Source organism: Bidens hawaiensis, unplaced genomic scaffold, assembly GCF_021521415.1.
Source record: "Bidens hawaiensis isolate Kalapana, Puna unplaced genomic scaffold, B.hawaiensis_p1.1 tig00012186_1, whole genome shotgun sequence".
In the NCBI taxonomy this organism is placed as follows: Eukaryota; Viridiplantae; Streptophyta; class Magnoliopsida; order Asterales; family Asteraceae; genus Bidens; species Bidens hawaiensis.
Window position 1 is genome coordinate 455001 of NW_027491983.1, and position 12371 is coordinate 467371.

The window sequence follows — 12371 nt, forward strand, 5'->3', positions numbered from 1 at the left end:
ACTTGTGTGGCCCGATAACACCACCGACACCCGTCGGGAATAGGTATATGTTCCTAATTGTTGATGACCTATCCCGCTATATGTGGTGCTATTTATTAAAGACGAAGGATCAAGCATTCGAGACCTTCAAGAAATTTAAAGGTGTGGTGGAAGCCGAAGTTGGGTTCAAAATAGGTGTCTTCCGACCAGATCGCGGAGGTGAATTTACATCAAAAGACTTCAATAGTTGGTGTGAAACGAGTGCAATCCGGAGACATCTAACAGCCCCGTATTCTCCACAACAGAACGGGGTTGTAGAAAGACGCAACCGAACCATTATCGGGGTTGTTCGGTGTATGTTAAAAACAATGAAAGTGCCACAAGAATTTTGGGGAGAAGCCGTGAGACATACGGTTTACATCCTAAACCAGGTTCCAACGAGAGCGGTTAAAGCTATGACGCCATACGAAGCTTTGCTCGGTCGAAAACCCACAGTTGAACACTTAAGGGTATTTGGGTGTGTCAGGTTTGTTAAAGAACCCAAAATTAATCAGAAAAAACTTGACGATCGGAGTCGTCCGATGGTGTGTTTCGGGAACGAACCGGGTACTAAGGCGTACCGTATGTATGACCCTACTAAACGGAAAATATGTGTAAGTCGGGATGTTCGGTTTGACGAGAAACGTAGCTGGGAATGGATGGAAAATAAAATTCAGCTCAAGCCCGGTGAATTTATTATTGAAATTGGTCCAGATGTTATTACAAACGAAACGACCCAGACACCTGCTCAGCTTTCTGAATCCACTTCTGACCAGGAAAACGGTATTGGGTCAGTTCGGTTACAGAACCGCAGCAGCAGCCTAACGGGATCAGGTACTGCTCAGCCCGATCCAACCGAAATTGGGCCAGCCCAATCAGATTCTACCCAGCAACAAATCAGCCCATATGCAGCTCAAAACAGCCCAGTTGCAGCTGAAAACAGCCCCGGTACAGCCGAAAATTCAACAGAAAATCTTACCCGCAGGTCCACCAGAATGCGCGCGATTTCGTTACGATTAAATGATTACGTGATCGAAGATGGGGTGGTAAGAGGTGATGAAGTCCATTTAATAACTACTGACGGAGAATCGGGTTCGTATTCCGAAGCGAAAGGAGACGTTAATTGGGAACGGGCCATGAAACAAGAGATCGAGTCAATTGAGAAAAATAAAACGTGGTCTCTTGTCGACCCGCCAAACCGTGCAAAAATTATTGGGCTCAAGTGGGTATTTAAGATCATACGAAATGCCAACGGGACGATCAATAAGTATAAAGCCTGACTCGTTGCAAAAGGTTACGTGCAACAACCCGGGGTTGATTTCGAAGACGTGTTCGCACCCGTAGCTCGACTCGAAACCGTAAGACTTCTTATTGCCCTTGCAGCTAGTAATGGTTGGGATTTACATCATCTTGATGTTAAATCCGCGTTTTTGCACGGCGAGCTCAAGGAAGAAGTATATGTTTTACAACTGGAGGGATTTGAAAAACCGGGGCATGAGGGAAAAGTGTACAAACTTTCTAAGGCTCTTTACGGTCTAAGACAAGCTCCACAAGCTTGGAATACCAAACTAGACAGGATTCTTAAAGGTCTAAAATTCCAAAGGTGTGAAAAAGAACAAGCGGTTTACAAGAAACACACACCGAAATCGGTCCTAATTATTGGCGTTTATGTGGACGATTTGGTGGTGACGGGTTCAGATAAGACCGAAATTAACGAGTTCAAGAAACAAATGGCGGCAAAGTTTGAGATGAGCGATTTGGGTAAATTATCTTATTATTTAGGGATTGAAGTTAATCAAATGGCGGACGGGATTGCAATTAAACAAGAAGCCTACGCGTTGAAGATTTTGAAAGAGGCTAATTTGCAATCATGTAATCCAACTTATTGTCCGATGCAACCCGCGGACAAGATGTCAAAGTTCGAGTCAGAACCGGAAGTAGATGCAACGGAGTATCGACGACAAGTCGGTTGCCTTCGGTACTTGGTTCATACTCGACCCGATCTCGCGTACTCGGTTGGAGTGGTGAGTCGGTATATGCAAAGCCCGAGAGTTCCTCATTTGGTGGCGGTGAAACAGATTATGCGATACAAGGCACGTTAAATTATGGCATTAAGTATGGTCGAGGTGGAACCGGTTTACTACTTGGGTTTAGTGACAGTAGTCACAATATCGATGAAGATGACGGTCGGAGCACCACGGGTCACGTGTTCTACTATGGTGATGCTCTTATTACATGGTGTTCTCAAAAGCAAAGTACATTTGCTTTATCTTCATGTGAAGCAGAGTATATGGCGGCATCGGCAGCCGCGGGTCAAGCCGTTTGGCTTCGAGAGTTTTTAAGCGAGGTTACTGAAGAGGCATTGCAGAAGGTGGTATTAAAGATCGATAATACGTCTGCCATAGCACTCGTGAAAAATCCCGTTTTTCATAGTCGAACCAAACATATCAAATCCCGTTTTCACTTTATTCGGGACTGTGTTCAAGATGGTGAATTGGAAGTTGAAAATATCAGTGGCAAAGAGCAACGGGCTGATATATTGACGAAAGCTCTTGCAAGAATTAAGTTCAAAGAGATGCGGGATTTGCTCGGTGTTAAAGATCTCCCTGTTCCGGTTCGGAAATTAGGGGGTGATTGTTGGATTTAATTACCGAATCGTCCTTAATTATATGTGGCTTGCGGTCAAGGAAGGAGTCTTTGAGTGCAAGTAAAGTTAGTTAAGGATAAAAGATAATTATCGAGTTTGGATTAATTATCTGAATTAATTATTTTATTAGCAATCCAAGTTATAGTCTAACACGTATAGGTTAGGTTATAAATACCGAGTTATGGTATGGATTGTAATCTAAGTTTTTGAGTTATTTTTCTTGGATTAATAAAAGTATTGGAGAGTTATTCCAAAACCCAGATATTTTATTTCTGTTAATATCAATTCACCTACGTGAGAAACCAGACTTGGTAAGGTTTAGCATCACTGAAATCAGGGAACAGCACTTCACGTTGCTGCATCGGTAAAAAGAAGCAAACATGTGGAAGAGTTCGTGAAAAACCTGGTGGGGTTGATGAAAAACGAAGACTTGGCACTTGAAAATGAAAATTCAATACGGCTCTCTTTATGGCAGCTGCAGCTGGAAACATCAAAACGGTTCGGATTATGGTAGAAAAGAACAGGGACTTAGTAAAAATCCCTGGTGCTATGGGACAAGTAATGCCACTGTATGCAGCTGCCATGAATGGAAATTATGAAGTTGTGAAGTATCTGTATGAAAATTCCAGTGAGTTGCGCGATGATGGTTGGTCAACTGTGAATTGTGGCTGGCTTCTTGATGAATGTGTGGAGGGTGATACGTACGGTAAGTATTTTGGCATTATAATCCTCATCTGTGTCTGCACTCTTTTAGTTTATTATCTGCAAATTACATTATGCCAACACATAACTGAATTGTTGAGACGTTTTTGTCAAAATATTATAGATGTTGCCCTGCAGATAGTGAAACACCATCCAGATATTGAAACGGGGAATCTACTTGGAGTTTTGGCTCGGAAGCCTGATGCGTTTTCTGAAATAAAATATAATATCATCCAAAGAAGCATTAAGTCAGGTGAACATCTCTACTCTTGATGATTGTTATACCTGAACTGACATAACATTCTAACTCTAAGCATATGACTTGCTTATTTTCTCTCTCATTATTAATTATCTTAATTACTCATTCTCAATATTCATGTTAGGTCATGAGCAGTTCTTATGTAGACTAGAAAAGTGAGAGCTTCTGGTCTCTATATTCACAAAGAGCTTATTTTATTTACAATTATAAAAAATAAATGATTTGATGTAAATGTTAAGAACCTAAGAATGAAATTACGAAATACACTATTAAGATATCTAAATTGATTACTCTATAATTTATAATATGCATACAACTATACAAACAAATTAATACATCATTTTTCGTTTCGTCAACACTTTTTAGTAAGTTATCATTGCCCGGTTTCAAACCTAAATAAAATGAGAGTTGTTAGGCTAATTGTTTTATAAAACAAGTTTCAAATTAGAACTTTGCTTTACACCATGAGATAGTTTCTGCTCTCCTAAATTCCATCTTCACCCTCACAACATTTCTGTACTCGTAAATATTTGGTGTCACAAGTTTGATCTTTTTCTGGTTGTTTCCAGTTTCTGCATTAATTGGTTTAAAGGTGGGAGGTTACGAGATGGGAAGTGAGGCACTGCAACTGCTAAGAATCGTTTGGTGGGATATTGCCGAAAAGCCTAGGGTTAAAATTGATAAAATACTCCGCGGTTCTCCTGATTCGATTAAGCAAGAGGAGAAGAAGTTAACTTCAGAGAAAGTCGTTCAAGTTCTCCAACTACAAAATCTCATTTCTGAACATATTGACAAACTGGATGCAGAGACCCGGAACATAATGAGAGGGCTGCCAAATGTGATTAAGCAAGACACAGAGCTTGATCGAGCTATGCAGTTACGAAAACTAATTTCTCAATATCTTGTGAATATGCATGTTGAAACCCAGAACATGATGAAGCAAGACAATAATAATTCAGAATCTAACAAGGGAGATCGAGCTCTGGAACTTCAGAAGCTCATTTCTGATCATCTTGTGACCATGCATGTTAACACCCAGAACATAATTAAGCGAGAATCTAGAAAGGAAGATCAAGTGTTGTACCTACAAAAACTTATTTTTAAACATATTACCAGAATGCGTTCTGCTGCATCAACTTCAAGGCAAATGCACTCTTCTCGGGTACTGTTTATTGCTGCAGAAATGGGCAATACTAAATTTTTAGTTGAGCTTATCCGTACATATCCTGATCTGATGTGGAAGGTTAATGATAACAAACGAACTATATTTCATATTGCTGTCAAACATCGTCATGAGGGTATCTATAATCTATTGTATGAGATAGGCTCAATGAAGGATTTGATAACTCCTTTGATAGATGCAGATCAGAACAATATGTTGCACTTAGCCGGAAAAAGTGCCACGAAAGAGCGACTTACAGATGTGTCAGGGGCTGCTCTACAGATGCAGAGAGAACTATTATGGTTCAAGGTACATATATTTCTCTCAGAGGTGTGGCTTCCTTTTTCTTTCACGTTAATAATAAGTGTGTGTTCTGTTCTATATTAGTATTACCTGCATAGAGTTTAAGTATTCTAGTTTGATTGTTGTAGGAAGTAAAGAATATGATCCCTCCTTAGAGAGAACAAAAGAACAAAGATGGTCTAACACCACGTGAGTTATTCACCAAGGAACACACAGAACTTATTACAGAAGGTGAGAAATGGTTGAAAGGAACAGCTAGTCAATGTATGGTTGTTGCTGCACTCATTGCCACGATAGTGTTTGCAGCGGCTTTAACGATTCCGGGTGCATATAACCAAAACGATGGTATTCCTATCTTCTATTGGAGACCAATATTTGTTGTATTTGTAGTGGCAGATGCCATATTCTTGTTCTTATCATCAGCTTCCATACTCACCTTTTTATCTATCCTCACATCTCGTTATGCCGAACGTGATTTTGTGGAATCATTACCCAATAAGCTGATGTTAGGTGTATCAACTCTTTTCCTATCTATAACAGCCATGATGATCACTTTTAGTGTCAGCTTCTTCATACTATACCATAGTGAAATGAAATGGATACCTATCTTTATCAGTTTGTTCGCAGTCATGCCAGTGCTCCTATATGCTGTGCTGCAACATCATCTGTTAGTCGATGTAATTCGCTCAACATATGGCTCGAAGTACCTCTTTAAGCCCGAGAAACAATTTCTTTACTATGTCGTTTCCAAATGGCGTCATTCAATAGGCGTTCTGTAAAATAATGCAAATCGCATGTTGATGATTATTAACATTCCCAAAGTGGGCTGTATTTTGTTAGCATTTCTTTTGCCATTTTATTAGATAGTAGAGAGAAATGTCAATGCATTCTATTACTTCCTTTATTCATTGGATTGTTTAGCCCAACTTTACTGTTCAGTTGCATTATAAAATTCACTCATCTAATTTGTTGAAACAAACTAAGATCCTGTTCGTTTCAAGGATTTGGAAGAAATTTTAAGGAATGAGATTTTAAATCCCATGAATTGATATATTCGTTTCATTAAATGAAAGAATGAAATGGAAACTAAATCCCATCAAATCCCACATTTCATGGGATTTTAAAATCCCACCTATTTTATAAGGATTGTTATGGAAAGTAAAAACCCCTCCAAAAAAAATTCGAAAAAATCAATAAAAAAATCATAACTCAAAATATAAATCCAAAACGAAAAATGTAAAAAAACTAAAACATTTCCGCCGTTTCCCTCGTTCTTCAAAAAAAAAACCCGAGAATGAAGATGATTCCAATTCCAATACATATTAACCAACCAAACACATGTTAGGGATTCTCAAACATTCCAATTCCAATTCCAAATCCAATTCCAAATCCTTTTAAAAAAAGTTCGTGAAACGAACGCGCCCTAAGCTAAAAGTAAGACAAATGACTAATATGAAATCCACCTTGAGTTCCGATAGGAGCAAGTGAGATGACCTTTGCTGTTCTTCTTTCTGTTGATTTTGAAGCCAAACAGATGTGCCTTTGTCCAGTTTTGCATTTCAATAAAAACCTAGTAAACAATGTTGGGAGTAAAGGGTATTAAGTTACTTAATGCTAGTGAGATTAGTTGTATATAGGTGGTTAATTAGTTGAAGTTGTCAGTACTAGTTAATCATCTACTTGGTATGAACATGTGGACATTTGTTATTGCAATATGTAGTTTGTAAACACCTTCATTAGGCTGAATGTAGTTGGCTGGTGCCCAATTCCAAGTCATCCAAGAAGGTCGTCTCAGTTTTAACGAACGACCCCATACTTTTTTCTGTGAACGAGCCCATTATCATTTTAAAAATAAGATTACAATCCATTGGTTATGAACATTTTAGTTAAAACTTTCTGGTAACTAACTTTTTTTTAGATAAAATCTAAAAACCTTTTAAAAAACTATACAAATTACTAAATAAAAATTATAAAAGCCAAAAAAATAATAACCCAATTACACAGTAATAGAGAAGTCCAAAAATAACTATAATGCGGGTCATTAAGGCAATAACCCAATTAATGTATAAAGGTTAGCCCTAAGCTCTTCTTTAATAGCTTATATTGCACTGGGAAAGAGAATGAAATATTGATCTCTATTGTAAGCAAGACCCTAATCTAAAGCCAGAATCAAAGGCAATGCCACGGGGAAGTGAAAGGTGGCATGAAAGTAGAATCAGATCTCCGAAGCAGACTGGCTTGAATTCATGTCATGCTTGAAAGCTAATCCTGCCTTCCTTCCTTCTTGCTTGACTGACTTTCAAAAAAAGCAATTCCACCGGGGAAGGATCCACGAAAGCCCTCGCTTGCTACCGCTTTACCTTGCCTTCCAATCGTACTTCTAGCGAGGAAGGCCTTCTAGCAAGGAAGTTGTAGCTTTCCGCTTGCCTTTTTCCTCTTTCAAATACAAAGGGAGACAAAAATAAGAAGTGTGAGAAGGATTTGTGGCAACACAAAAAACCCTTAAAAAAATTCCAAACAATTAATAAAAAAAATCATAACTCAATATATAAATAAAAAACGAAAAAATTTAAAAACCAAAAATGTTTCCCTCGTCATCCTTGTTCCAAAAAAAACGCCGTAAAGACACAATGCAGAGACAAAAAACACAACGACGAAAATGAACAAAAGACACAATTATAACTAAAATAAGACATAATAAATCGCAAAATATAACACAACGCCTAACAAAATATAACACAATGTTGAGTAATATAACACAATATCAAGAAAAAAAGACACATTGTCAAGGAAAAAAGACACAATTAATGACGAAAATAAACACAAAACACAATGATAAATAAAAAGACACAATAGTTTTTTTCACTCAACATTGTGTCTTTTTCAAGTTTTTTTTAAGAAGGAGGAAGACGGTGGAAACGTATTTGTGTTTTTAAGTTTTTTTAATTAAATTTTGAGTTATGATTATTTATTTATTTTTAATTTTTTAAGGGTTTTTTTGTGGCTATAAATTGTAACATTTCGGATTTTTCAAACCCGTATTCGTTAACGTTTAACCCGACTCGAGAATATTTTTAGATCTTTATTATTAATGAAAATCAAATATTTATAAGTATTCAAGTTTCTAATATTCATTTTATACCCTTCATACTTCGCATGTGGTCCATTTTTTATTTTATGCATAATTTGCCGTTAAAAAGAAAATATACATTATAAATAACAAAAATGCATTGGCCGAAAAATAGAGAAAAAATGGATCTAAGAAGACTTGAACCCGGGTCCCCAACTCTCTTCGAACTCAACAAATACAGCAAACACCATCAGACCATCACATAATATTGGTTCTCCATTCAAACAAATTACCTAAAAGCTCAGAACAGTTAGTTACTTAAAGGTTTGTGGCACCATGCATTGCTTTTTATCTATATATATCATTACTTACTAAAAAGAAACAAATTTCTAACATTTTCCCTTTATATATATATATATATATATATATATATATATATAGGAGAAGTATAGTTTGAAAACCCTCTTGAGTTGAGAAAACCCTATGTAACATCGGTTTTTTTTGTTACATGTAATATATTTTGTTACATTTAATACAAAACAACGAAAACATAAAAAAAATGTTTTGCTATTTTTTTTACATTTTTTAGTAATTTTTATATATGTTTTCAGGAGAGAGAAAATATAAATAAACTTTTACATTTTTTATTAACTTTAATTGTGGACCACTAGATTTAATATTTAATTAAAAACATGTGGTTGAGAATGAGTTTCTAGAGTTTTTACAACTCAAGTGGGTTTTTATTCTAACCTAACCATATATATATATATATATATATATATATATATATATATATATATATATATAGTATCTATCACACACTAATCTACGCGGAACATGCCGGGACGCGACATAATTTGTATCTTATCTCAAAGACACTAAAGTAAATATAAAGTGTCAATATCTATTTTAATTGTGACATTCGTCAATTTCGGGTCTTGTTTGTATTCGTTTTTGTATTTGTTTATTATGTAAACCGACCCGATTTGTAAACCGAAGCTTATGTTATAATCAAAATGATGGATTTATGTTACAATATTTTTTCACACTTGTTGGGTCTTGAAAACATCCTATTTTTATTTTTATTATTTATTTATTTATTATTTATTTATTTTTTTTTGTTGTTTTGTGTTTTTGTCTTGATCCATTTTGCATGAAAACTCTTGTGTCTCACACCCATATTTGACCACCAACATTACCCTATATATACACCACCTTTCCTCTTCATTTTCCCTTGCTGCAACTCAAAAAAAAAAAAAAAACTCTCTCAAACATCAAAGATTCAAGGTTATCTTCTTAAGTGTTCTTGAAGGTTTTTAGTCTTTCATCTTAATTAGTTTATGTAGCCTTATTAATACTTGTTTATGGTTGTGCAACATATATATAATATACACCTCTTGTTTACCTTTGGTAGTTACTTCTCCGATTCCGGTCGGTGAGGTTTCGGACCTCATAAGGCAAGGCTTCATGTAGGACTTCGTGTCCTTGATATATATACATCTATATAACTTGTTCATACATATTAATCTTGCTTATTTTAGTTTGTTGGTCATGTTTACAAGTTCCATGGTTATGGGTTTTTAAGAGTCTATGCTTCGGTTTAACCGTAAATAGCTCTAAACCGTAAACCGAACTTTGTTACTAGTTTTGTTAAATAATTGTTTAAACATACTTATTGTTAGATCTAAGTTTCTAAAATCATTTTTACAAATTCTATGGTTATGGGTTTGTAGAATCTTACCTCGGTCTTAACCCAAAACACGATCCGAACCGAAAACCGAACTTTTGTTTAAAGACTTTATTGTTAACTTTTGGTTGTAAAACTTAAAGTATTTTTTTTATTTGTACATTATTATACAAGTTCTTTAGTGTTTGGACATGTGAAAACCAAACCGATTCTTACTCGCTTAAAGACACACAAGTGTGTTTTTTTTAGCTATCAAGACTTGTATATTTCTTTAAAATAGTTACAAATTGATTTTTAAATATTTTCTTAAGTACTTGGAAATGTTGGATCCAACTTGATCTCATAACAAAGTTTGGACCGACAAAACCGAACACTCGCTTAACGTGCGTTGTTAGTTCTAAAACAATGGAACTACATACTTGGTTAAGTCTTATTAAATTTTATTGAGTTATCTCATAACATTCAATATTTTGGAAAATTGACTTTGGGTTTGACCAATTATCAAGACCCGAACCGACAACCTGAACACTCGATAAAAAAAACCTTTTTAGTATCTTTATTCCGAAGGGATTTGCATTCTTGCATTTTACCCACCTTATTACTTAACATAGGTTGAGTAAATATTAAGGTTAGATACTTTAATCCGGTTTCGAGCAAAATTACATTTTTAAAGGGTTATTATATAAATTCTTAAATAGTTACATTTTAAACCTTGAACTTTAATTATTTACATTTCTCAACATTTATTTTATTTAAAAACCTTCAAAACAACCTTTCTAAATTCAAGACTTCTTTTCTTTTTAAGCATTGTGCGTTAAACTCGTCGTTCCGACAAATCTCCAAATTATCATCTTTCAAGTTTACTACTTGAAGGTGGGTATTTCATACCCCATTTTCCATCTTTTATTTTGGGGGTGACATTTCATACTTATTCAACAAAATGATTTATATTTGAATCTTAAACCACAAACGTAGTTGTATACTTTACCTAAATAATTGCTCGATTTGGTGTTCTAGCTTATATGCCTATGTGTTTATCGCTTTTGGTTGGTGGAACTATAAAATCCTAAACTATTTGGCATCCCCTTATAGCAAGGTGTCGTTAACGTAATGCAATTAACGATAACTATAAAATCATAGACTATTTGGCATCCCCTTATAGCTAGGTGTCGCTAATGTGTTTAGCGATATTTATTTATCCAAATTACCACTTTTATTTATCGTTTCGTATGAAAGTTTTGTGGCTATCTTTATTATATACTAATATGATTAAACTTATGAATTGCTCACCAACCTTTGTGTTGATAAACTTTATTTTATGAAATGTTGCAGGTTTGCATCTTGGTTGATTTATGATTGTGAAGAAAACGACATCAAAGACCTTAGGATATTAGTAAAAATGAACAATATCAAATTTGCAATATTTTGTGATATCTTGTTTATGGTTATTTTATGGATAATTGTTATGTGATATTTTCGATGTTGTGAAATGAAATGAGTTTATTAAATATTGTCACTTTAATTAGTGTCATGTGCTTATGGACAATCGTTACACCTCGGCATGTTCCGCCTTTGGTCGGGGTGTGACATTAATCATTCAACAAACGACACAAGGGTTTCACAAATCAAAATCATCCAAAACCATTATATCAAACTAAAAACAAATAATTGTTCTTTATTTTAATAAAAGCTAAAGTCTACCTAAGTCTTGCATCTTCAATCATCCATAATAGCTACATGTGATATGCGCTAAAATAGAATAGTTTGCAATATAAAGTTGAGTGAGTAACCATAATCTTGATTGGGGAAGGATAATGCGAGAAGTGATATTATAGCGAGAAATGTGAGAAATGATTAATCTGAACCATTGATTGTGTTTAATCAATGGTCTATATTATAAATGGCAAATTCGTAATTAAAAACACATATTTATAACATATAATTTAATAGAAATGTTAGATTCGTCTTTTGTGGTGTATGCCTAATTAAACCAGATTTTATTGCTTTAAGTGGTACTTTTTTGTGCTCATTTAATGCATTAAGGTTAATACTATTTTACTTTTTTCATTAAAATTATGATCTTTTGTTATGGTTGTGTAAGTTGTTTATTTGTTTTTAGAATTTATTCATAAAACACATAAACTTTGCAACATTACATTGTATATTACGGATTTGTTTATATAGTACATACAATGTATTGAACTAAGCCTATTTTTATTTGTTTAGCCAACACTTTATTATATACAAGCAAACTGATTCTTACACATCATTAGTTTTGCCCACACTATATTATATACTACATTAGTTATAACTACATAACATTTGAAAGTGTTCCTACGCTACATTTTTTTTGCCTACGCTACATTAGATATGTCTACACTGCGTTGTTATGACTACACAACTATTTGAACGTGTACCTACACAACATTAGTTTTGTCTACACTACATTAGATATGTCTACCCTACATTAGTTTTGCCTACACTATGTTAGTTTTACCTACACAAAATTAGTTTCGTCTACAC

General features: G+C 34.8%; 1 protein-coding gene and 1 pseudogene across 1 annotated transcript; both read left to right on the forward strand.

The window, feature by feature from the left end:
- Positions 1-2978: 2978 nt before the first annotated feature.
- LOC143540294 (uncharacterized) lies at positions 2979-5175 on the forward strand. Its single transcript, XM_077033398.1, has 3 exons — positions 2979-3371; positions 3492-3620; positions 4196-5175. The coding sequence occupies exons 1-3, from the start codon at positions 3134-3136 to the stop codon at positions 5173-5175; spliced, it is 1347 nt and encodes a 448-aa protein (XP_076889513.1). The 5' UTR covers positions 2979-3133.
- A 56-nt stretch (positions 5176-5231) lies between these two features.
- LOC143540295 (ankyrin repeat-containing protein NPR4-like) lies at positions 5232-5870 on the forward strand (annotated as a pseudogene).
- Positions 5871-12371: the final 6501 nt, after the last annotated feature.

Bases quoted from the DNA above. Each gene is read 5' to 3' on its own strand.
- LOC143540294 (XM_077033398.1), top strand. From the start codon at position 3,134: ATGGCAGCTGCAGCTGGAAACATCAAAACGGTTCGGATTATGGTAGAA. The intron at 3,372-3,491 runs GTAAGTATTTTG...AAAATATTATAG, and splicing joins TGTGGAGGGTGATACGTACG to ATGTTGCCCTGCAGATAGTG. The intron at 3,621-4,195 runs GTGAACATCTCT...GGTTGTTTCCAG, and splicing joins CCAAAGAAGCATTAAGTCAG to TTTCTGCATTAATTGGTTTA.